This window comes from Trichoderma atroviride, chromosome 5 (assembly GCF_020647795.1).
Source record: "Trichoderma atroviride chromosome 5, complete sequence".
NCBI classification, from domain to species: Eukaryota; Fungi; Ascomycota; class Sordariomycetes; order Hypocreales; family Hypocreaceae; genus Trichoderma; species Trichoderma atroviride.
This window is the reverse complement of record NC_089404.1, coordinates 673,502-697,304: the sequence shown is the minus strand read 5'-3', so window position 1 is coordinate 697,304 and position 23,803 is coordinate 673,502. Positions and strand designations below refer to the sequence as shown.

The 23,803-nt window shown below is 51.9% G+C and overlaps 8 protein-coding genes across 8 annotated transcripts; 5 read left to right on the top strand and 3 right to left on the bottom strand.

The window, feature by feature from the left end:
• Positions 1 to 453: 453 nt before the first annotated feature.
• On the bottom strand, positions 454 to 1,641 carry TrAtP1_009411 (uncharacterized protein; the record flags this gene model as incomplete). The annotated part of the gene is made up of 2 exons (XM_014091472.2): positions 454 to 697; positions 758 to 1,641. 2 exons carry the CDS (start codon positions 1,639 to 1,641, stop codon positions 454 to 456), a joined length of 1,128 nt encoding a protein of 375 aa, XP_013946947.2.
• Positions 1,642 to 7,021: 5,380 nt separating this feature from the next.
• Positions 7,022 to 7,360, top strand: TrAtP1_009410 (uncharacterized protein; the record flags this gene model as incomplete). Its single annotated transcript, XM_066114272.1, has 1 exon — positions 7,022 to 7,360. The coding sequence occupies one exon, from the start codon at positions 7,022 to 7,024 to the stop codon at positions 7,358 to 7,360; it is 339 nt and encodes a 112-aa protein (XP_065970366.1).
• A 2,986-nt stretch (positions 7,361 to 10,346) lies between these two features.
• Positions 10,347 to 10,691, bottom strand: TrAtP1_009409 (uncharacterized protein; the record flags this gene model as incomplete). Its single annotated transcript, XM_066114271.1, has 2 exons — positions 10,347 to 10,474; positions 10,562 to 10,691. 2 exons carry the CDS (start codon positions 10,689 to 10,691, stop codon positions 10,347 to 10,349), a joined length of 258 nt encoding a protein of 85 aa, XP_065970365.1.
• Positions 10,692 to 10,857: 166 nt separating this feature from the next.
• Positions 10,858 to 12,254, bottom strand: TrAtP1_009408 (uncharacterized protein; the record flags this gene model as incomplete). Its single annotated transcript, XM_014091474.2, has 2 exons — positions 10,858 to 11,924; positions 12,074 to 12,254. The coding sequence occupies 2 exons, from the start codon at positions 12,252 to 12,254 to the stop codon at positions 10,858 to 10,860; spliced, it is 1,248 nt and encodes a 415-aa protein (XP_013946949.2).
• Positions 12,255 to 12,536: 282 nt separating this feature from the next.
• On the top strand, positions 12,537 to 14,407 carry TrAtP1_009407 (uncharacterized protein). The gene is made up of 4 exons (XM_014091475.2): positions 12,537 to 13,506; positions 13,577 to 13,682; positions 13,740 to 13,767; positions 13,825 to 14,407. Exons 1-4 carry the CDS (start codon positions 12,913 to 12,915, stop codon positions 14,234 to 14,236), a joined length of 1,140 nt encoding a protein of 379 aa, XP_013946950.1. The 5' UTR covers positions 12,537 to 12,912; the 3' UTR covers positions 14,237 to 14,407.
• Positions 14,408 to 14,907: 500 nt separating this feature from the next.
• On the top strand, positions 14,908 to 19,372 carry TrAtP1_009406 (uncharacterized protein). Its single transcript, XM_014091476.2, has 2 exons — positions 14,908 to 15,683; positions 15,750 to 19,372. Exons 1-2 carry the CDS (start codon positions 15,350 to 15,352, stop codon positions 18,707 to 18,709), a joined length of 3,294 nt encoding a protein of 1,097 aa, XP_013946951.2. The 5' UTR covers positions 14,908 to 15,349; the 3' UTR covers positions 18,710 to 19,372.
• A 338-nt stretch (positions 19,373 to 19,710) lies between these two features.
• Positions 19,711 to 21,603, top strand: TrAtP1_009405 (uncharacterized protein). Its single transcript, XM_014091477.2, has 3 exons — positions 19,711 to 20,314; positions 20,377 to 21,007; positions 21,067 to 21,603. Exons 1-3 carry the CDS (start codon positions 20,047 to 20,049, stop codon positions 21,260 to 21,262), a joined length of 1,095 nt encoding a protein of 364 aa, XP_013946952.2. The 5' UTR covers positions 19,711 to 20,046; the 3' UTR covers positions 21,263 to 21,603.
• A 203-nt stretch (positions 21,604 to 21,806) lies between these two features.
• Positions 21,807 to 23,762, top strand: TrAtP1_009404 (uncharacterized protein). The gene is made up of 2 exons (XM_066114270.1): positions 21,807 to 22,211; positions 22,322 to 23,762. The coding sequence occupies exons 1-2, from the start codon at positions 22,080 to 22,082 to the stop codon at positions 23,588 to 23,590; spliced, it is 1,401 nt and encodes a 466-aa protein (XP_065970364.1). The 5' UTR covers positions 21,807 to 22,079; the 3' UTR covers positions 23,591 to 23,762.
• The last annotated feature ends 41 nt before the right edge of the window (positions 23,763 to 23,803 follow it).

Sequence of the window (23,803 nt, the reverse complement as noted above, 5' to 3'; positions counted from 1 at the left end):
ATAGTTTCCCAATAGATGCCATGTTAAACGATATTGCTTTTGGTTTTTTGTTTTTGCCTTTTTTTATGTTGTGAATTGCCGCCCAAGGGTGTGTGTGGCGGGTGTTGAGATAGACAAAGAAAAGCTGTCTGCTGGAGCCGTAGCCGCCAGAAGGGTGTGTTGCAATTAGACGAGACCAATTATCTTGGCCTTTCGGGTGGCAGAGACTGTGATATCCACTGCATGAGAAAAAAAGACATATGAAAACGAAATTTTGATGTGCTGTTACCCGATGACAAGCCCGCCACCTTGCCAGCCCGTCATCATCCAAGCTCGTTCCCGACGCATCGGCGTCTATCGGGTGTGGCTTGCCCCACTAGGCAGACGGATAGATGAGATTGCATGGGATAGGCTCAAAGCAAGGTATTGCCTGAATCCATGTCTAGAGCGGGCAGGGATGATGGGCCATGTCCCCTAGTAACGCTTCTCAGCTGGCATGCCAGCTGTGGGCAGTCTTGACTTGGGAGGTGCTCGCCTCTTACGGCTTCGCTCCTCTTGCTCAATGACAGGTACCGCAGCGGCGATGAACTCAACTCCGCGGTTGCGGCTATTGGGACGGGCATGTAGTTTGCGGTGGTTGTTCAGGTTGTCTTGACGATTGAACTGGTCTTTTCCACAAAACTCGCAAGAGAACCGGTTGGGGCCTTCTCCGTGGAATCTAATGAATGGATTAGTACTTTTCTACACCATGCACTCTCATCACGTAGACTATACTCACGTTTGCTTGTGACGCTTCAGATGCTCATTTCTTCGGAAAGCTTTGTGACAGTTGGGGTAGTCACACTTGCACATTGCCTTTCGCACAACGTCGTATGAGCCGGGGTCATTCTTTTCAGGCACTACCTTGCTTTGCATCCGGATCGTCTCCTGGAGATCAGCCGACTTGGTCATGACGGCAGCATTCCAAGCCGGGCCTCTTTGACTTGCCAGCCTATGCGAGGACTGAGAAAGCGGGTGGTAGTTGTTGTACCTCTGTCCCATCGGCGATTCTGAGTATCGCTGATGAAGGTTCAAGGGCTCAACGTGCTGCGGAGACTGTTGCTTTGGTCTGAAGAAGATGGGACTGTCACTGCTGCACCATGTAGTTCCATTGCTCTCCACAATCTCCGAGGGAGAGACGCTGTGGGTAGGTGTCATGATGCTGTAGGAGGTTGATGGCAAAGGTGCTTCAGTGTAGGCATGTACTGGACCTGAGGGGGAAATGGAACCCATAGAGTGTGAGTTGATGCTGTTGACGTCGAGCATGTATTCGTGGGACATAACGCCGTGCATTTTTCTGTGAGGTGTGGAAGGAGAAAGAGTTCCGTCCGAGGAAGAGAAAGACATACGCTCGTGCTCCGCTTTCACGGGATTCACGGGGTACATGTACTTATGCATCACTACCGCCGAAGGCGGTGTGGGTGTACTTGCAAACTGATAGGGGCCATCAAAGTCCATTCTGATATCGTTAGGTGTAGAACGACGAGAAATGGGTGTGAAGACCTCGTACGGAGAAGATGAATTAGAAGAAACTGAAGAAAAACTGCCGTTTGGTGGGCATTGAATGGTCAGATAAGGGCTGGGCTCCTCGAGCTCGAATCGGTATGGCTCTGCGAGTTGCATCTTGGATTATGTTGTTTTGAGAGGGGGGGATATGAGTAAACGAGGGAACGAGTGGCGGAAAACTGCTTGAAAATGATGTACAAACACGCTTCAGCTCGGTGATGTCGTGTTGGTAATGATGATTATGGTGATGATGATAATGATGATGGTGAAGAATAATGATAATCGCAGAGTATTGAGTATTGAGTATTGAAGGAGTGTAAGTTAGGATCCCTTCAATATGGAGATGGTACTCCAAGCAAACAGAACGGTCAAGTCAGGAAGAAAGACTGATCATGCAGAAACCTGGGGGCTGAATGGGGATCTGGCAAGAATGTTTGTTATTTACGAGGGCGGACAGAGTGAAGATATACAAGAACTTGGATTGGAATGGTCCCTGGATATGCCATTAGCGGCCTGAGACAGACCGACCTGCAGATCAGTCCCCCGAGAGCAAGAGACCTTAGCAGACAGTGACATAGTGACACCGAGATGGAAGAAAAAAGAAATGTGGGTGCGGTATGGGTGTTCACCACAGTCAAGGAGACCTCGATAGATCTCGATAAAGTCCGATCTGAAGGGGTGTGTGTCCAAGACCATAGCAAGCGAGGGTGAATACGGACGGACTTTTATCGCCGGCGTATATTATGGTCTGTCGTGTTTTGGGCATCTCAACTCTTATCCGTTTAGGCCGGGGGGCGTGTCAAGGGATAGATGGAGAAGGGGGGAGTTCAATTTGCGCCCTGTCAACTCACTTTCGAATCGCTCACCTATTTGTGCTAGGCGGCGTTTGGATGGTAAGCGATATGTGCTAGTAATATTACGTCTCCATGTACGTAGCATAGCATGTGTGGATGGCCGCTCTCACTGCCTGCCCTCGCTGCCTGCCATGCAGACGCCCGTGTGATAGCGCATCTCCTAAACGATCGTGGCCTTGCTTGCGTGGATCTACCGCTTGGCAGGGTGCCTGGCACGGGTGTTGGGGGCAAATCAAGCTGGTTAGAGACTGTATGCTGAGCCACAGACAAGTGTGCCGCGCAACAAACAGAACAGGGGGGGCAATAAATGCATATGTGCACATGAGATCCATTTATGCGCCATTGGTGTAAGAGCATGAGTCCAGCTATCAAATACAATAGCGATCAAGGCCCCAGCAAGTACTACTTGCCAACCGGCCTTTCATGCACTTGCATGCGACCTGAAGACAGGGATAGACGCGGCGGACCTACTTTGTACAGACCACGACTATGCCGGCCAGCTTGGCTAAAAAAACCCTGGGCTTCGGCCCAAGACTAACACGCCAACTCGCGCAAAAGCAAAAAAAAAAATGCACGCCCATACAAGTCTGCTGTCACTTTTCGAGGCGGTGTCGCCACGCCAGCTCGCGGCGAGCAGTCCGTTGCTAGCTGTATGTACATACATACATACATCCCTTCCTGATTAGGCCATTTCGTACCTTTGCCATGAGTGGGCCCCCGATCGGATGTGCCCGGTTGGCCAGGGTCTCTCCGCGTGATCTGATGCCATTGGTACGTTGGCCCTGTTTAGCGGGCGGATCTCAGCTAGTCCGGCCTTGTATTGCTCCATCGTCTGTGCTGCGTATACTTGGTGCTCCGTACATCTCTGGACAATTAATATGCAACTAGATCCCATACAAGGATACTGGCAAGATCGAATTGCAGCCTTATCAGGCATTAGTGGTCATCAGTGTGTGGATAGCCAGGGCCTTGCCTGCGATACACCGTGTAAAACCCACATGGTTAGAGGATGTTTATCTCCGCTGAGGCCGCGGGGCATAAGGTCGACTTTGTCTCGTTCTTGTGTCAACTCCAGAGTCCCGATCATCTCTCGATAGTCATCTCATACATAGACATGGCTCCGCTTTGCAATGTTCTGAACCTCAAGTGGAACGGAAACGCACGTTGGAATGTGGACACAACCAGGCCACAGTTTCATCTGCTTAAACACCGTCTGGAGGTGGAACCGCCAAGGTAGCGGTTCAAGACGAAGAAATAGGCCCAGTTTAGTTCGACAGCGCTGTTAAAGTTCGAGTCAGAGTCTTGGTGGTTGAGACATGCAAGATGTAGACTAGATAGCGTAAGTAAAGGGAATAGTACCGGTATCTTTCTGGCAGCCGCGGAGAAATAGCAAAGCCGGATGGGGAAGATGGCTTCCAGCGCGATTCCCACTTGGTAATATCTGCTTTTGCCACCGGCCAGGTGAGTGGCAACGGTTCAGAGTAATGGCTGCCATCATACAGACGACCACACAGCCGTGCCGGAAAATGCAGTCCCAAGGCTGGAAGCTGCAGGCAATAATTCAACGAGGCAATGCTGAACAGCCATGCCGTATCCAGTCCAGGGCTGTTTCGCACCGTCGTGAGCAAACGGCTGGAAAGCGTGTAGCAGAGTCAGATCAGGGAAAGCAGTAAAGGATGGCATATGGAGTCGATTTGACGCTCGCTCATACAAAGTCTCACATACCCAGCCCTCCTCGTGAGGGCAATCCAGAGAGGCCAGAATTGGCGACCTAGAGTCAGGCAAGAACCCACTGCAGGAGCCGTCTTCTGCCAGGCACTACAAGCCGTCCCAGCACTAGCTCTCCCTCCACTCGGACGGTCGATTCGCCGGCCAGTATGAGGATGGGCGCCCACTAGCGATAGAGTTCACGGGTCCCTGAAGCTGGCTGCACTTAGTTTTCGACGGACCATGTCCTAAGAGCCGACATAGAGGCAGTCAGGGACAGCTCACTTGTTCCCGCTCAGCCACCGCTACCGGGAGTGGTCCCCGGATTCCTGCTGTATACGCTCCGCGGTGGTCTGCTCTGTGTGGCGTCTGTTGCTGTTGCGAGCCATTGGCACATGAAGATGGTTCGGAATGGCTTCTTCCCCAGACAAAACTATGGGCGGGGCAACTATTGTGGATATGTGTTTATCGAATATGTGGGTACTTGTCCATAATCGATAAGTGGGCAGGTAACTTGCCATTGTACCTACACCTGCAGTGTTCACTTCCATCCGCCCTACATCTCATATCTCGACTGTGAATTGCCATCCATCATTATTGATTACGGAGCAAGTGCGCAGAGGCCGTCGTTGCGCGCGGGCGAGGACCCATCATCACAGGCTAATGCAGATAAAGTCTCGCAGACACGCCGGACACAAAAGAGGATCGACCGCCTGCCCCAGCCAGCGTCCAAGGGAGGTGAACACGAATCAGAGCCTCGCTGACGCTGATTCGCCGTGCTGCGTATCCCTGGCCAATATGGCGAGTAGCGCAATGCTTTATGTTTGACATCCGCCTGAAGACCAAGGCCAGAGTGCCCCATTCAATGAAAGATGCGACTTTACTAACACGCAGGGGCAGACGCAGGGAAGCCCGCCCCGTCCCTTTTAGTGGATGACCAGCGCATAACGCCGTTTTCTCCAGCTCCGGCCATAAAACATTGTCTAATAAGGGAAGAGAGACTCAGTCTAATGATTCGGAATCATCCGTTGTTCCTTGCACACAAAATTCGTCGTTGCTGAGCGTCTCGTGGAAATCCTGCCACGCCACGTGTTTTCTTGCGGAGCGATATGGGCAGCACAGCAACGCCAGTTTCACCGTCAGCTCGATTGTGCTGGGCATTCATTTGGCCATCGTTGTTACCGCGTCTCCCTTCCAAAGAATCCCAGAACCGATAGCTTCTCCAGGTTAGTAAATGGCCCCTACTTACCGTGGCTGCCGCTCACCAATTTGGTTCCAGCACTTGCGCTATCACGTTTTCTTCGACTGGCGTCAGTCTTGTTTTCCCCTCTAGCAACCAAGCGTGCAATCCTGCCGTTCAACGATTTTAGAGGCAAGGGTCTTGAGCGGTAGCTCGATGCTGGCCAAATGCTATCTCTGTTCTCTTCGCAATACATCTACTGCTCCCTAGCGTCTAGTACGCTCCCGCTATGCTCGCTCCTACATCGCGCCGTCTGAACGCTTGTCGACTTGATTAGCGTAAACTTCAAAGGAACATCAAACCGTCAAGTTTTTCTAGCTAGACAAGGCCTAGCAGATGCAGTAGTCAATACGCGGCAAGTGTATCTGGGGCCGAATGCCATTGAGGGCTCCGCTTTGGTAGTGTTCTGGCGACTTGGATGCTGTTAACAGCTATTGATGGCAGATAACGACTTCAGCCCATTTTAGAGCACACCAAGTTCAAAACTAGCCAAATTGCGGCGCCACTCGAGAGCTTTTGTTTACTCTTAATTAGGAGCAGTCCGCCCTGCCGTGTGCCTATTTGGCTGGCTCAAACACTAGTATAGTGTTCGTACGGCCTCCTCTATCAACTTCGTCGAATAGAAGCCATCGCTCGCCAGCCCGTATCAGTGGCTTAGATTCGAGCCAGGTCCGAAGCAGTGTTAGGCTCTACTGAGTAGTAGCAGCAGTGCCAATGCGGGTATCTTCCGCGGATACTTTTGTAGCCAAGTTGTTTGTTTGCGCGGCAGTTGATTTCGGTATACTCTACGCCGAAAACCGCGATTACATGACCGCAACATGGCGTAACTAAGGCCCTGGAGTCAGATCTCTATCAAGCCTTCACCCATATCAAAATGAGCGACTTACCAAGGCGTATTCCCGCCATTCCCGCTCCATCGCTCGACCAACGACAACTAGCTATCAAGCACCGACCACGGGAAACAGGGTGTGTCACGTCACATCGTTTGCTACTACCTACTTATAACAGTCCGATATTTCTACACCCAACCCCAAACCCAGATCTGTGTGCTGCAGTCGGGTAATGCGCTCTGGTAACACGGCATCACTGGCGAACCAACCCGTCGGTTTTTTTGCTATTTAAAAAAAAGTCGACAGCCGCCGTCACATCGTGATGTTGGGCGCGAGCATGTCTCAGTTCATGCAGCATCAGTGTGACAGCCAAGACCGCATTCACGTATCAGTCACGCGTCTCCAGGTGGCGGCTGCTATGCGTTGTGTTTCCAGTTGAGTAACCACAAAGGAGAGAAGAGAATATGAGCTGTAACATGTGCCTCTATATAAGACTGGCTCTCATATCAGTGATGGAGCTCGGCCGAGTGGGTAGCAAAATAATCGACTTGTCATATTCCTAGCTTTACGCGTGGATCGACACTAGGCTGGGACATGGACGTGGCCCCGTGTGGGCAGCCATCTTATTGGTGTCGGCAGCCATATCTCTTCTCCCGCGCGAAATATTGGTCCCGAATCAAATCTCCTCATTTCAAAATTAGAGACACTGACTCGGCGATGCTTGGAAAAGCCCCGTGCCATCAAATAGGCCGTATTCAACTATCTTTTCTCACTTCGCATTCAAAGTGTGGCTGCATACCCTGCAGCTTATTTTCAGCCTCAATATCCGGATAGCTCTGGTTCCGGCGAAACGCTTTCCATTTCTTATGCTTTTCTTTCTTGTTCTGTTCCTAACTAGGCCTCGTATTGCGACGGCGACCATCATCCCATCTTTTATTCTTGGCTCGTTTGTTCCTCGCTTTCATTACCTGTTTAGGTATGTCAAACATTCTCCTCTCCGCCGGACCCGATTTAGAAACGATGGTCATGCTGCATGTAAGAAGGCATGGCATGCTGCATATTGCATGGTGATGATCTTGGTCTCTGGCTCAGCTCGTCAGGGGATCAGTCGAGGCAACCAAGATTCTGCTCAAGTTCAGAGCGAAATACTACACATGATGCATCATATCGAGCTAGTGCGCGTCGCCCGATTCGGATATAACTAATCAGAACAGGCTGTCAGTATAGCAAATCACATCACAGCCGGACAGTGGTTGCGTGGTCCTTCAGCTGTTAGTGTGTATACACTGCTAGGCATGCATGTCTCTGGTTGTCTGTTGGCTGAAAATGTGTCGGCCGATGAGTGGCCGAAACAGGATGAACTATGCTGATGGACTGAGTACGAGGGTATAGGCGTTCTCGACAGGTCTGGGTGTATATCGATTTACCTGCGAAATTATTCTCGGCTGCCTCGCCAAGATGGTGTAAACGCCATCAGAGGCCAGAGCTGCTTCGTTGGTTGGCGTCTGTGATTAGAGTTGCTAGCTACGCACTTCCGGCCCGCTCCCATCACCTTGAGAATTCGGGGACGCACTCATACTTCCGGGGGTCTCTCTCAGGGCAATGCTACGGAAATAACCAAGTCATGAAACGAGTTGGCTCACCATCGCCATGACTTCGCACTCCATCCCACCCACCACGATTCTACCCAGGCACATTCCCAGGATCTGGTGGTGCACCAATGCACCATCCGTCCGGTCCGTCCCTCTTCGCACTGCTCTACTTGGCTGCCATTTACAGGTATCTGGCAATGACCACCTTGATGGACCCTGATGATCATCCGCTGTATGGGCTACTCAGACTCTCGGTTTCAGATTCTTGAAGAAAGGCAAGCTAGTATTGTCTTGCTCGCTGGCCATACCTTTGGCATTCCCCATTTTCGGAATCTCAGCTCACACTATTTGCCTCAGTTTCTCCGTTCGTGCAGAATCAACCAGAAGTCTCAGCTGCTTCAGCGCGTTCTTGGAAAGTGGGGGGATGAAGCTTCTCCTACTGGCAGAGTCGTATTCTTGCGACTGGTTGGGTGGTGATTGAGACGCTTCCCAAGAAGCGGGCGGGGCGGTAGTCGAGGTATATGCGTCAGTGTGCCAGGAGCAGATGTACATCATGCCGCACTACTTGGACACGTTCGGCGACCTCGGCTAGGGGATTTGCGCGATTGCGCTTAAGCGTGTCCAAGCACGTCCCGATCGCGACCAGTTTTGACGTCTCCCTATGATCGTAGCCGTCTGTTAGTGCTACCCCATCTCGGCATCGAGCGGCCCATGCTACTAGGGGTCTAGCCGAGTGCTGTTGGCCGAGCATGCTTCTTGATACTGCTGCTAGTACTACTAGTATCAGCATCATTGGCAGAGATGATACACAGAGACGTGCAAGACATTGGGTCAAAGCGCACTTGAAGGAGCTAGTGCAATGAAAATCTGATCCAGGGACGACGGCAATAGGGACCAACAGAGCCGACAACATGGTACTGGAATTACCAGCTCGCCAGAGTACCATTTCCTCGGTATTCGGCATGTAAAATGGTCAAGTGCGTTTCCTTTCGTGTTGACAGCAGAGACGTGGCGTGGCCGTAGCATGTCCATACCATACCCTATGTCGACTGGGGTGACAGCTGTGGGAATATTACCACCAAAGGCTATACGAAATACGACTGCCCCAACCACACGCCTCTGATATCCAAATTACTATATGTGTTTGGCTATATGATATATGACAGAGTTTAAGAACTGAGTGCTCAATTGTGGTAGCTGGGGGCCTGTTCACTTCAGCTCAGCTAGCAGGATGAGGTCGGCGATATCTGCATGCCCAGCTCAGCCGGTAATTGGTTGATTCAGGGGAGGGCTCTTAGCACGAGGCAGACGCATTGTCAGGTGCCTGCAGAGGGAGGAATCAGCCCCAGGGAAGATTCCGCGGGGGCGCATACCAGGAAACTGGTTCGCGCTGCTACTGGCGATAGCATCTGCAGGTCTGGCCCTCCTTTCTTCGATCGAGATGCGCAGAAGAGTTCTTTGAAGTGGGGAGAGAAAATCAGGCAATCATTATGCTACGCAGAAACCTAGACAAACGTATTGTCTCAGGTCAGGCCGGATTTATCGCCAAGGCCATGATGATGTTATCCGGTGGTCTTCGCTTAGGCGTGTTTACGAATCCCTTGAGCGGACGTCATCGCAGCCCTCTTTGTCTCTAGAGATTTGTCCATTTGGCCGAAATCCGGATGGAGAAAGATTATTTGTGAAAGTCCAAGTCACAAGGTGATGTAGCGCAGGCTAATCCGCCGAGATTTGGAGGGTTCTAACGACAAATGAGGCTCCCCGAAGTGGGATTGTTTGTCCAGAGCGGAATGGCGCAGCTGGTTCCCTTACAGCTCGATTGCCACGTAAGCCAAAAGAGAAAAAAAAATGTTTTGTAAGTGGCAAGTGAGAAAAAAAGCAAGGAACAGAAAAAAGAAAAGAAAGCTGAAATAATTAGTTCCGTAATAGCCCTGAAAGTGGCCTGATAAGCTACTTGGGGGCGAGAGAACATTGTTAGCAGTGAGTGTAAGCGAATGTGGCGAGGAGGGAATAAAATATCTTGGGGGAAACAAAGAGACTGCGGAAAAAGCTCCGTGGCGAGAATTCACTCGTATTTCGCCATTAGTTCCTTTGCTTTGCTCTAGCTGCGATCTAGTTGATCTAGTTGATCTAGTATGTCTGAGAGTGGTCTGATTTGTGTAGCATCGGGCATATGCATGTCTCAGTGCGTGATACCGATAAGTGACCGTCTGGAAGAGGCGCCAGGCAGCACGATTTATTCCACGGAATATTATTCGCTATTGTAGAGTATCTCGATTTGGGGTTTTGCTGTAAATGTTGATGTGCGATGATGGTAACATGAGCTCATGTCGACGTTGCCTGTGTTGTTCTATGTTGTGGGTAGTGCATAACTCTGCTATAGCAGAATGGAACAAGACGGGTAAAGCAGTCATTGAGCTTTGTTCATATTTTATCACAGCTGCTGATAAACTTTGTAAATTCATTAGAATAGGGCATTGTGCGTGTCTGTTTGTTGCAGGTTAAGGACTTAGACATCACTTTCATCAACGTGCAGGTTAGCATTCATCAAAGTAGGCAAATTTCACTGTTTATTTTTCTCTAGCCAACTTTTGATACGTTATTCCAAATCCACATCTTCGCCTGTTGCGGCTACCTCTTCGTCCATCTCATGGAGAACCTCTTCCATTTCCGCCTCTGTGGCCTCGAGACCCTCGGAGCTCATGAGCTTATTATCCTTGTCCTCAGCTGTGTGGGAATGATGTATTAGCATGTGCAACGAGAAGATTATCGGTCAAGATAATGAAGAGGGGGGAAGAAAAGGAAGATACTTACTACGTGGCTCAACAATAAGATTCTCCTGTACCTCGCAGTCTGTGAGAACGGAACCCGCGCCGATGATACACCTCTTACCAAGGATACATCTTGTGAGTTTGCATCCCTTTCCAACAACGACACCTTCCATGAGAAGACACTGAGACAGCTTGGCTCCTTCATTAATTTGGCAGCCAGCACCAATTACAGTCTCTTTGATGGAAGTTTTTTCTTCCACGGTGACGTTTTCGCCGATGAGACTGTCCTGCTTAGTGATGGTAGTGCGAGGCTTCACGCCCTCAGGGTAAGCGACTTTTCTAGGGTGCGCAAAGGGCGAGGGGGGATTCGGTGTCTGCTTCCTCAAGAGATGGAAGCTTCGCTAGCTGTAATGAGATAGCCAAAAGGAGCTGTGCCGTATCAACGCGGCGAACAATGGAACCTGCTGCTCCCTCCTTGTGTGAGTGAATATAGGCGAGGATAGACGGCGGCTCAAACGCTGATGCCGTTGCCGTAGATGCGTTCTTGTCATCCGTAGTGGGATTTGCTGAAGTGGCCTCCTTTGAGTTATCCTGGTTGTCAGGGCTAGACTCAGTGGGAGATGAGCGGCCGCCCACGGATTCGTCTTCCTCGCCGTCATCATCGCCGTTGCGCAAAACCTCGCCGAACTGGAGCTTGTCTGCCAGGCCAGACTGCCATCCGGCCTTGGCCCACCAGCCAATCACATCCTCGCCGATGCTCTCCAGGCGCTCATTCTTTTTGATAAAGTCCAATACCCATCGAGGGAAGATATAGATGTGCGCATCTCTGTGGTTAGTGTACATGCGAACTCGAGGGTTGGCTTTCATCAATCCGTGGCGGATTGGAATGGCCTTTCTCTCCTCGGTGAGATCATTGAACGAATCGGTGGGCATTGAGTAAACCAGTTTTGATACGTTTGGAAAGATGGATCCTTTCGGGGTGGCAGTCGGGGAAGAAGGTAGAGGGGCCGTAGAGATGAAGTCTGTCTCTTCGCCTTTGACCGGGGCACTGGCTTTTGTGTTGTACCACACGCCAAGACCTCCGCTGTATCTGCTCTGGTGGCCGTTTGAAAGCTGTCGTGTCCCTAGGAGGCCCGTAAGACTGGCAGATTTAACCATCCATGCCTGGAGTAGCTGTTCGCCAGCAAGCTCACAAACGAGATCGCACGGTAGAACAACAAAATCCCCCGTTACTAGCTCCCTGATCTCTGGCAGCCGCAAGATTTCAGCTGTGCCAGTGTTCTGGTCAAGGTCAGCGGGAGCCAAGACGTCTGGCCGTGGCAGCGGCAGTGCCGTCAGATAGGGGTTAGTGTTGAGAGCGGCTGTCAATGCTTTTTCAGCCGATGGAGGGCAGATGAGGGTTATGTCTGAGAGTTGTCAGCCATTATCCTGCGCACCATGACATGTGTTATGTATTTTTCTCCATCACCACAAACATGAAGACACGGGTGAAAAGTCTGGATGAGACGGGCGTAAGAAATGAAGCTGTCAAATGAATGAAAAGAAAACCACCTACTTGTGATGCCAGTGCGGAGACAGAAGTCGATGGGATACCACACCATAGGGCGGTTGGCAATGGGGAGCAGAGCTTTTGGGTTCTCATCCGGGTTCGAGGTGAACGTAGGGAATGAAGAGCCGGGCCCGCAGAGAATAAGGGCCTGCAGCCCGGTTGAGGCCATCGACAAGGCGTGAGGCATCCTGCTTCTCAGAGCCCCTCTGCGCACAGAAAAGCAGAATGTGAGTGCCGAGGTAGTCCCGTTTCCCAATCTGTGGAGGTTTTGCGGTCGTGTGTCCAAGGGGGCCACAGGAGAATCGGGATGCTGCTAGTTATATGCAGCCGGTTGAGATTTGACCGGGGTTGTGAACATCTTCAAGCTTCCCCCACCTTGAAGTTTGAAGAGTCATAGCAGCGCAAGGCTGAGATTTAGAATTTGGCTGTGGCGCAGCTTCTAGATGTGGCTGGTGCAGCCGCCTTGGTGCGCCAATCCGAGCGCGGCGTTCACGTGCGTGCAGCCTCGGTGGCGCGGGATTTAAATTGCTCCACGCCGCGATTGCAACCTCGGGACCCGCGCTGGCGCGTTGCTGGGAAGAATCGGGGACCGCTCCACATTGTTGACATCCCAAGCCAGCTGAACCCCCAGCCACCGGACTTGTTGCGACACACTCGCCGCCGGCCTCAGGACCTCCCCCACTCAGCCGCTGTTGAAGAACCACTTCGTCTGTTGCTGTATGCAAAGCACAGCATCTTGCAGCTCTCGACCGTGACCAGGGATTGGGCATCATCACGATCCGCCGTCTTCAGCCGGGCAGCTTGCTATATCGCACCGGCAAGCGATGCTACGCTCCTCCGTCTAAATGTCGCCTCCCTACGACAATCGGGGCTCCTCCCGCTCGCGGCGAGGCGTCTGGAGCCATTGGGTGCCTCTTGCGGTCACCCTCACCGTCGCCACGGCTGGCCTCGCCGCCTGGGTCTGGAGCCAGCGCAAGGAGAGTCCCGAAGACCACACCACTGAGCCGGATCCCGGCCTGGACTATGAAAATGCAGACTATGGAGAGAATCCGGCATATGGTGCTTCAGCAGAGAGGCGCAGACTGGCGCCGCCGCCGGATCAGGGCCGCCAACGCGACCAGAGCTATGCGACTGGATCTGACAACGCAGAGGGATGGGGGTCGCGAGTGAGCAGCGCGTTTACATCAAACCCCGGAAAGACTGTTGCTGCTGGCGTCGCTGCTGCTGGCGCCGCCGTTGGCAAGGCGCTGGCCTCGATCCGTGAGGAAGACAAGCCTGAGCACGATTCGACCCCCTGGCCCGAAGAGAGAGAAGTCCGAAGAGAAAAGGGGCCTGCTCCTCCTCAGTCTGTCCACAAGAAGCGCAAGACGGTTGCCATTGTCATTTCTGCCGATTCCCAGTTTACAGACGACGACGACGACATTACCCACGAACATGCTGTAAGTGCCCGATGCTTGCTTACCTGCATGGCAGCTTGTGTTGTTTTGGCTACTAACTCGGGCATCGCAGTCAATTCTTAACCACATTCCTCGCCACAATGACCTGTCTGCCATCAAGCTCTTTGTGCTCATCTACGCGCCAAGCTTGAAGGATAGCACGGTTGATACCACTACGAGTAATCGCCCGCCTCCTTCGGTTAGCTCGTCATTCTCTAACGTTGGATATGATCAAGCTCAAACTCCCGAGGCGAAGAGCCCTGTGTAAGTCTAAACTCTGCTTCAGTCTGTTGAATAGTATTAATAAATTTTTGCCATCAGCCTTGGCGCTACCCCGGAGAACACCCTGTTCAACGCCGTCTACTCTGAAGCACTGGCTCTTGTTGATAAAGAGACCATGATTCTTCCGTTCACCACGCCCAATGGTCACACTCACGTCCTCCGCCACCTGCAGCCTGACGTTATCTATCTCCAGGAGTCTCTCTCTGGCGACAACGGCAGCTACATTACTAACATTCAGACATGGCTTCGTCACGACATCATCTTGGTTGTGGGCGCCGAAGACGGATCCGGTGGACTCGCCGACAGTGAATCTGAAGCTGAAAAGGCTGCTGACAAGCCCGAGAAATGGTGGCAGCGACCCGAGCGCGTCGGTCGTGGACGAGGCATCGTTGTTGTCGATAGCGTGCGCGTAAATGATGATTGGACACGCAGAGTTCAGGGCCGGGAATAGAGCAGGCGAGCGAGTTTTGTTTGATGGTACCTAGGTACGTATCAGAGTATTTAATGAAATGGAATATACCGGGAAGCTGGCTGTGTAGATTTGTATATACCTAGCTTTAGCTACTATTTGATTTGCTTTATTTATCAGTGCGATTTATTAAATAGATTCTTTATAACCGCGCTATCATCTAAAGACTGTTTGGAGAGAAGAGACGAAAAAGCGCAATCTATGTTCACATTAATACAGGTTAGTAGTGCTCGCCATTTACTGCATGCAGTACTTAGTCATCACAATTCAAAAGACATCATAATGCGCATGGTGGCATTTGATATGTCGTCAAGTCGCAGACATCAGCCTAATTAATTACTTCGGTTTGCTAGAGGGCTCCACTGCTCCAATATGTTGAAATGTACCTGAAGAAATAATGAGAAAGCTGAGATGCATCTCAACTGGGCGTCAGTTGCATGGTAAAGCCGCCCATGTCAACAATAATGTTCTTTCAGTGCAGCCGTAATGGCTGGGACGTAGCATATGAGTCATGGATGGTATCATGGCTTAATATACCTTGCAGAGTTGCTTTGTAGCCTGGGAAAAGTCGAATTGCTGTTACTTGCTCGACCCATCTATAAACTATCGCAGATGCGGCCGTATTAGACAAACTCACTTTCGCAGCCAAGGACAGCAAGGTGGAGTCACGTGATCGTAAAGCCTCTCAGCTTGGTCAGTCAGGTTCAACGTCCGCTGTATCTCGCAACGTCCTTTGAGCGCAACGGCAACGTCGCTGGCAAAATCCAACTCTCTCTCGCCTCTCGTTTCTGCCGACGTACGCTTCATCGCTTGCTCATGCATCGCTGCTGACCATTCTTCTCTTGCGCCGCCCTCCCCGGGCCTCCTGCACCAGCCGATCCACGCTGAGCGATCGTCTCCACAGCCCACCCAACTCGCGCCGCGACTCCAACATTCACGTTATCCGCACCCTCTGGACCTCCGACTGCAATTGCGACGCAGGCGTAGACGCTTGCCCTGGACGCCGGGCCATCCTCGTAGCAGGCGCCGTGGGAGCAAAGCGGCAGGACTCTCCCTGAAGCCCACGCGCGCCGTCGTGGTGCATCCGGGGTCACGATGGCGCCGTCCAACGTCACCACCACCACCACCACTGCGGTGCAGAACGCCCCAGGCAAGATGAAGCGGCCGGTGCCTCCCGGCATCCAGACAAACGGAGCCGCATCGTCCACATCATCACCTTCACCATCCATGTCCAATATCAAGCCCCCCAGCGCAAAGGCGCCGAGCTCGGCCAGCGACCGGGCCATCACTGCCTCGACTGTGCGGCCTAACCACCGAGCCCGTCGCGATACTCTAAATCTGTCGGCGGGGCGAAGTTCGAGAAGCGCAGGCTTGCGGTCAGTATTTTTCGCCATGGACGATGCGGCTCACAATGAGCCCCGACCTGCAGGTACAGCATCTCTCATCTCCCGTGGCGCAGCGATATCAGTGCAACTGGGGTCTAACATGTGCATAGTTGTTACCGACAAGTACATCTTGAAGAAGTTTGCCGGGCGACCCCCGTCCTTGGTTGTCCATTTACATCAGAACCATTTCCGATTCGATGGTCAAGAGGGCATGTTCCAGTACAAGTCGCCCATGCGGATGTTTCTTGAGCATACAAAGAATCGCACAGTACCTCACGACCTCCTTCCGTACTTTAACAAAGACCATGTGCCATTCTACGAAGGCTGCCTCATCGTGCAGATCCACGATCACAAATCAGTAGCCCAGACAAAGGATGTCAAGCGACCCTCGTCGGCTTCCAATGCCGTCGTACCATCATCTATTCACAACTATAACCAATGGCTCACGCCTTCCCCCTATGTGCCTTATCCTAAAGAAGAACAGAATCCAAACGAAACGAATGGAAAGCTGAAAGAAGAAGATACCAAAGATACGGCGGACGGCGATGAGAAGGATGCTGAAAATGAGTCCTCGAGCGTGCTTGCGGATACCTCGGCCAATAAGGCTGCCCCAAAGCCGAAAATATACACCCTTGTTCTTCATCCGACACCTGAGAGTCTAAGAATGGACCTTTTGCTCAAGGCGACGACGGAAGAGGGACGCGACACTTCTGCAATGGCTCCTCCATCAACGCCAGCGACAGTGGTGCCGCCCACGCCAACCGCTTCCAGCATGCAGCCACCCGCGAAAAAGGCTAAGCGAGAAAAGACCGACATAGACGGCAGTAATATATATGCTGTCGAAGGACAGATATTGCTCGCGACCGCCGGCCCTCTTTACCTTGAACCAACCCAAAGCCTCGAGGATACCATTGCGTTATTAGAGAAAATGTCGCACCCCAGCCACAGCAAACCTCCGCCTCAGCCAAAGGCCCGCAAGCGAACAGTGGCGGAGATGGCCGCGGACGAGGCAGCGGCAGCAAAACTGGAGCGCTACATGCTTGTTTTGGACGATCGGTTGGCATCAAATGTCACGGGCGCTCAAGTTGGCGGTGGAGCAGATGGAGATGCTGCAACTGGTGCTGCTACTTTTGAACCTAGATTTGAGCGGTTCAACGTGATTGAGGATATCAAGCGGGAGCATGCCGAGAAGAGAGAGCAGGAGAAGCTCAAGCAGCAAGAGAATGACCGAAAGCTGCAGCTGCAGAGACAGCAAGCAGCCGCGGCAGAAGCTGCTCAGAGACAAGCAGAGATGGAGAGGGCTAGGCGTGAACAGGCTCAAGCTAGAGAGACCCAAATGCGTCAAGCTGAAGCGCAGCGGCAAGCAATGGCCGCTCGAGCCGCGGCGTCAACCCCTGTTGCTCAAGCCAACAACAGCCAGCAGCCAATGAACCAGACGCAGCACGGCCACCCTATTCAGAATGGAGTGGTCCCCAATGCGATGCCAAATGCCGTGTCGACAGGCCCGCAGAATTCGATACCAAATGGCATATCCGGACCGGCTCAGGCACGGTTCCAAGCAACGATGTCTCAAGCTCCAGTATCCTCTCCCATTGTCCGGCAGAATACACCCCAAAATATGTCGTCACCGATGGTCACAAGCATTCCTATGCAGCAAACCAACTCCAGCATGGCGGCAAGCCCTCCTCGACCTGCCTCAGTTGTGCAAAACCCGATGTCAGTCCCTATGACAAATAACAGGTCTTCTAGAAACAGCCAGCAGAGCCATCCGTCCGGCACACCGCGCATTCCGCAGACGACGCCGAACATGTCTCATGCGACTCCGCTTAACCGACCTGCAATGGTTGCGACTCCTCGCATGACCCAAACGAGTCCTCCTCCTAATATGATAGCTCAGAACTCTCAGATGGGCCAGCAGATGATGATGAACAATCCAGGCATGGCTCAGGCCAACCCTCAAATGATTGCCCAGCTCACTGCTCAGCAAAGAGTCATGCTGCAGCAGCAACAGCAGCAACATCAGCAACAGCAGATGGCGGCCGCTCTCCAGAACGGCAATTTTAATAACATGAACATTCCTGGACCAGGCCAGCCGATATCTCAACAGCAAGCGCAAATGATGCAGTTGATGCAACGTCAAATGATAGTGGCGCAGCAACAGCAGCAGCAACAACAACAACAGCAGCAGCAGCAACAACAGTCCCAGCAAGGGCCTCAGCAGCAGCAGCAGCAGCAGCAGCAGCAGCAGCAGCAAACTCCGCATCCCCCACCGAATAACATGGCCAACCCACAACAGCAGCAGCAGTGGGCAGCGCAATACGCCCAGCAGTTGCAAAACATGCAAAATGTTCAGATGCGCCAGATGGCTCCTGGGATGCAGGCTCAGATACAACGGATGGCCCAGATGGGCAGGTTAAGCGGGCAGATGGGCAACATGATGCCATCTAATGGGCAGATGATGAATAATAACAACGTCAATGCCGCCAACATGCAAGCTTTGATGGCCATGCAGATGCAGCAGCAGCAGCAACAACAACAACAGCAGCAGCAGCAGCAGCAACAGCAGCAACAGCAACAACAGCAAGCACAGGCTCAGGCACAAGCGCAGGCTCAGGCACAAGCTCAGGCACAAGCCCAAGCACAACAAGCACAACAAGCACAGGCACAGGCACAGGCACAGGCTCAGGCACAAGCTCAGGCGCAAGCACAAGCTCAGGCTCAGGCACAGGCACAGGCTCAGGCCCAAGCCCATGCCCAACAGCAGCAGCACCAAGGACAAACTCCTCAGCAAATGCAACAGGCCGCCGTCCAAGTTCAGATGCAAAACCAGGCACGCACCATATACACCCGCCTTATGAACACTGCAGCAGTCAAGTTTGGCGGAGCAGAAAATGTTCCACAAGAGACGGTAGAGAAGATTAAGCAGTCATCGTTTCACCAAGCTTCGCAAATGGTCCGGGAAATGTATCAACGCAGGGCGCATCAGCAGCAGATCATGCTTCAGCAACAACAGCAGCAAGCAGCAATGCAGGGCATGGGCGGGATGATGGGACAACACCAGGGAATGTGATTTGGACCAATGTGAGGAGAAAAAAAAATCTCCCTATACAACGACTGAAGGAGCCTTAAGAAGTTACGAAGGTACAAGAGGAAATGCATGCCATCTAGGGATATGTGAAAAGTTGAGTTTGGCCAGCTTTGGATTCTGGGTAAGGCCAAAGAGAGCAGGGGAGGTTGTTGGCTTGTCTTTTTTTTTCCTCTAAATTTTGGAGTTACGGAGGGAGGTAGGCTTATAATTTCGGCATCACGAAGGACTCTGCGTTTGGGCAAGTCTGTTCTAATACCCCTTTCAACGGAATGATGTTTTCTTGGGAAGAGGCAGGTTAAACCCCGACAAACTTGCTTTGGTGTACTATTGCTTTTTCTTTATTTATTTTCTTTTTATTCTTCTTCCCATTTTGTTTTACTCTTGTTCTTTTTTTCTACTCTTCTTCTTTCTTGATCCTTTTTCCGTTTCTTTTTCCGTTTCTTTTTTCCATCTTCGTTTCTCTTCTCACGAAGAAAGGGTTAAATATATATATCGACTGCTACACTGGGTATGATATTAATGAGTTTTGTTAAAATAGCAATTGGCGTTGGTGGAGGGGAGGTATTTAGGTAGTTGTAATAGGGGCGAAAGGATTGAGTACGAATAGTTCTACAAATAACCATTTAAAATACGATTATGCTAGAGATGCAATTTGATTTTGCGGATTTCGTTTGTTACTGTGATCCAAGTAGCTATTATCTGATGAGTTCTCTGTGGGAGCTGCGCAGCTTGTGACTGCCTAAGCTTATGATATGCCGTATCACATGTATTATTTTGCCAGTCTTTTTTATTTTCATTTGGATTTTTGCGTCAGTTTCATCTTTAGTAACATCTCATTGGCTTACACGATTCACAAGTTCCTGCTAGATGCCCCTTTTCACTGAAAAAGCCGCACACCGTATGTTTCGCTTATTGTCGAACCCTGTGCAATACGCTTTTCCGCTGAAGATTGTCGGAGCGTGGCGGTCACGTGCCTCGGCCTCGTCGGCATGCATGACGGAACTAGAAGTCGGTCACGTCAACTCCAGCCTTAGCCCCGTTTTGCTTTCGCGAAAGCTTGACGTGATCAAAGCAGAGGCGTCGACGCAGGTCTCGTGCATCCCTTTCAACAGAATCTCGCAGTCATTCTTTTCCAGAGCCTAGAATCGCCGCTGGCTTTTTTTTCTTCTTTTCGCAAGAGCGTTGCGCTTTAGCATCTTGTCTGCCCCTGTCCTTAATCGCCGCATCCCTCTCTTTGTCCCTCCCGCCATCTACTCGAAAGTCGGCGTCGCCCCCTGGTTTCTATTCAGGCCCGGCCTTTTGTTTGCTCTACAGCCACGATGCATCCGCCTCGGCCATCAGCGCTGCTGCTGTCGTTTCTGCTGGCGCCCTTGAATGCGGCGGCCATGCTGAGCTGCAACAAGATTCGAGTGGATGAGCACAACTTTGATCTGTCGCCGCTTGGGGGCCCGCATTCGGTGGTGACGTCGCGGTTCGAGGCTAGCACGAATGCTCACTACAACACCACCTGGACCGTGGACATTTGCCAGCCGCTGAAGAAGAGCGGAAAGGCGAAGACGAAAGACGAGTGCCCCAATGGAACAAGAGGTATGACGATATGGCCTGTTTGCTCAGACTGCTCGGCTAACGTTGCTTGACCCCTATTTCAGTCTGTGCCATTTCCCATTTTCTAAAGGGCGATCAAGACGCCGTCACACAAGTGGTCGCCATCGCAGGAGGACTCGAAAACGCCGGCGGATCACAGTTCGAATACGAGGCGACGAGGCTCAAGAGCAGCGACTCAAACTCCGATGCCCAGAAGGAAGGCCTCCGACTTGTTCTCAAAGGCGGCAAACACCCTCTCACCGGCCCAGTCTCGGAGCGACGAACCCAAAAGGCCGTCATTGAGTTTATTTGCGATCCTGACAAGGCGGGCACCGAGGGCGAGTGGACATCTGAAGATGAATACGAAAAGGCCCCCAAGACAAAGCGACGAGCAGCGGATGACAAAGACGACAAAAAGGACAAGGACGAGAAAGACGGAGATAACAAAGACGGAGACAACAAAGACGACGATGGAAAGGGCGACTCGGCGACTGAGCATCAGCTGAAGAACGACAATGCTGCCCTCATTTGGGAGGACTATGCCAAGGAGAAGGATTTCGACGTCCTCCGACTTACCTGGCACACCAAGTATGCGTGCGAGAAGCGTGATGGAGGCAAGGGCGGAGACAAGGATGACGACCGCGAGCCCGGCGACTCCAGTGCCAGCTGGGGCTTCTTCACCTGGTTTGTTATTATGTAAGTGCTGCTTGATATTGACAAGGACGATTGAAACCGTGACTAATGGCCCTCTGTAGCGTTTTCCTTGGCATCGCGGCATACCTCATTTTCGGCTCTTGGCTCAATTACAACCGCTACGGCGCTCGGGGCTGGGACTTGCTCCCCCACGGCGATACCCTCCGCGACATTCCCTACCTCCTCAAGGACTGGACACGCCGGGTGTTGAACACTGTCCAGGGCGCTGGCAGTCGAGGAGGATATAGCGCCGTCTAGTGAACGAGGACATGTGCATATAATTTCTCCATGACAGTGCTCGACGAATGGATGGAGAAATAGGCAGGTTATCAAATTCGATGGTTGCGAACAAAGAAAGGATTATACAATGCGCAATGTTTTGGGGCTCTTGGTAGTATTTTTTTTTCACCCTATGTTTGACCCTCCCCTGATCCTCTCTTGTCATGATTTTATTTTTTTGGCAAGGCGGCGTTCTGGTTGCATACTAAGACCCGTTTGCGTTTTGTTTTGGGCGGACTTGGTAGAGGTTGTATTATTTTTTGTTGGGTTCTACTATTGATAATATCATGAAAATATGGTTACCGTCTCCTTTGCTTTCCAACCAGCCGTAGGTGATGCCATGGATGTGGTTCTACTATGGATTGTATATTGATGCTGGATTGTGGTAATGTCTGCAGGCCTCCGGTACATGGACCAGCGGTGACTGCGCAGGAAGCTAGACTCACAATGTCTCCATATTCCGGCTCATTGCCCCATTTTAAAGAATGCAGAGCAATGACTCCATCGTTATCAGTGCCTGCAGAAAAAGAGAAGAGCTGCAACAAATGACTCAGATATTGCATGGGAGAAAAATGATAAGTGCCGTCACAAATAACTTTTTTTTTTTTTTGTAAGAGGCCGCGGCGGGAGCAGCGATAGCGGAGCTTTTATCGATAACAATTTGAAGGGCGCGCGATTGAAATTATATCGCTCCCCGCCATAAAGCTTGGCTCGCCCTCTTCTTATCCATTCCCAATCACCTTCTCTGTTAGAAGATTGATTGGCAATTTTTGTTTGTTGTTTATTTTCGGATCCAATGGCTTTTAGGGTATTGGCTGGGCGCCAGACGGCCGCTTTGGCTGCGAGCGCGAGGGGTTCTGGAGGACGGTTCTTTTCGGCGACGAGGGCGGTTGCGAGCTTGTCTGATAGTGTGAAGCAGGCTATCAAGGTGAGTCTTTTGTTTTGCTTTCTTTTGGCCAATTCAATTCGGTTACAATACAGGGACATCAATTGGTGTTTTGATTGCTGCAATGAGCTAATTATGTTGTTTAATGGCAGCGAGACGCAGCTCTTTCGAACCCCGACCCTGCACCCGATTCTCCGAGCGCGGCCCTCGTCAACGACTATGCGCCCTACATGGTCGCCACGTACGCCCGTCCGCCGCCCGTCTTTGTCCAGGGCGAGGGCTCATGGCTCTGGGACATTGAGAACCGCAAATATCTCGACTTCACGGCGGGCATTGCCGTCACGGGGCTGGGCCACAGCGACCCCGAGATCACGGACATTATTGCGCAGCAGGCCGGCACGCTGATCCACGCTTCGAACCTGTACTACAATCCCTGGACGGGCGCGCTGTCGAAGCTGCTTGTTGAGAAGACGCTTGAGGCGGGGTGCATGCACGAGGCGGCGCGCGTGTTTATCTGCAACTCGGGCACGGAGGCGAATGAGGCTGCCATCAAGTTTGCGCGCAAGGCGGGCAAGGTTGTCGATCCGTCGGGGGACAAGGTGGAGATTGTTTCGTTCAAGCATGGGTTCCACGGACGAACCATGGGGGCGCTGTCGGCGACGCATAATCCAAAGTACCAGAAGCCGTTTGCGCCAATGGTGCCGGGCTTCAAGGAGGGTATTTACAACGACGTTGCGGGCATCAACCAGCTTGTCAATGACAAGACGTGCGGCGTCATTGTTGAGCCGATCCAGGGCGAGGGCGGCATCTTTGCCGGCAGCGAGGAGTTTATGGTTGCGCTCGCCAGGCGGTGCCGCGAGGTGGGCGCCGTCTTGATCTACGACGAGATCCAGTCCGGCATGTCGCGCACCGGCAAGCTCTGGGCCCACGGACATCTTCCCAAGGAGGCCCACCCGGACATCCTGACCATGGCCAAGGCCCTCGGCAACGGGTTCCCCATTGGCGCTGTCTTGGTGACTGAGGCTGTGAGCGAGAAGATCCAGCTTGGCGATCACGGCACCACGTTTGGCGGCAACCCGCTTGCGTGCCGGCTGGCGCACCACGTGCTGACCAAGATTTCTGCGCCGGAGCTGCTCGAGGGCGTGCAGGCCAAATCAAACGTCTTTCTGGACCGCTTCGCCAAGCTGCAGGCCAAGTTCCCAGAGCTGATTACTGAAGCTCGTGGGCGCGGTCTTATTCTCGGCCTGCAGCTCACCGAGGACCCGAGTGCGATTGTCAAGGCTGCGAGGGAGAGGGGCCTGCTGGTGATTACGGCGGGGACGAATACGCTGCGGTTCTTGCCGAGCTTGGTGATGACGGAGGAGGAGATTAATCATGGGTTGGATATTTTGGAGGAGGCGATTGGAGCTACGAGGGCGTAAGGGGAGATGCTTCCCTTTTTTTTGTTTTTCTCTATTGTATAAAATGTTTGGCGGCTTAGAATTATGATTTGGTTTGATAGGAGATGGGATCCTACAGTGTATAAAAAAGTTTTTATTTTATTTTCACAAACATGTAAAGAGGCATGATTATTTATTTACTATTTCAGGGCATATCATACAAGTAAATGAGAATGTGCTTTTGTTATATGCGGT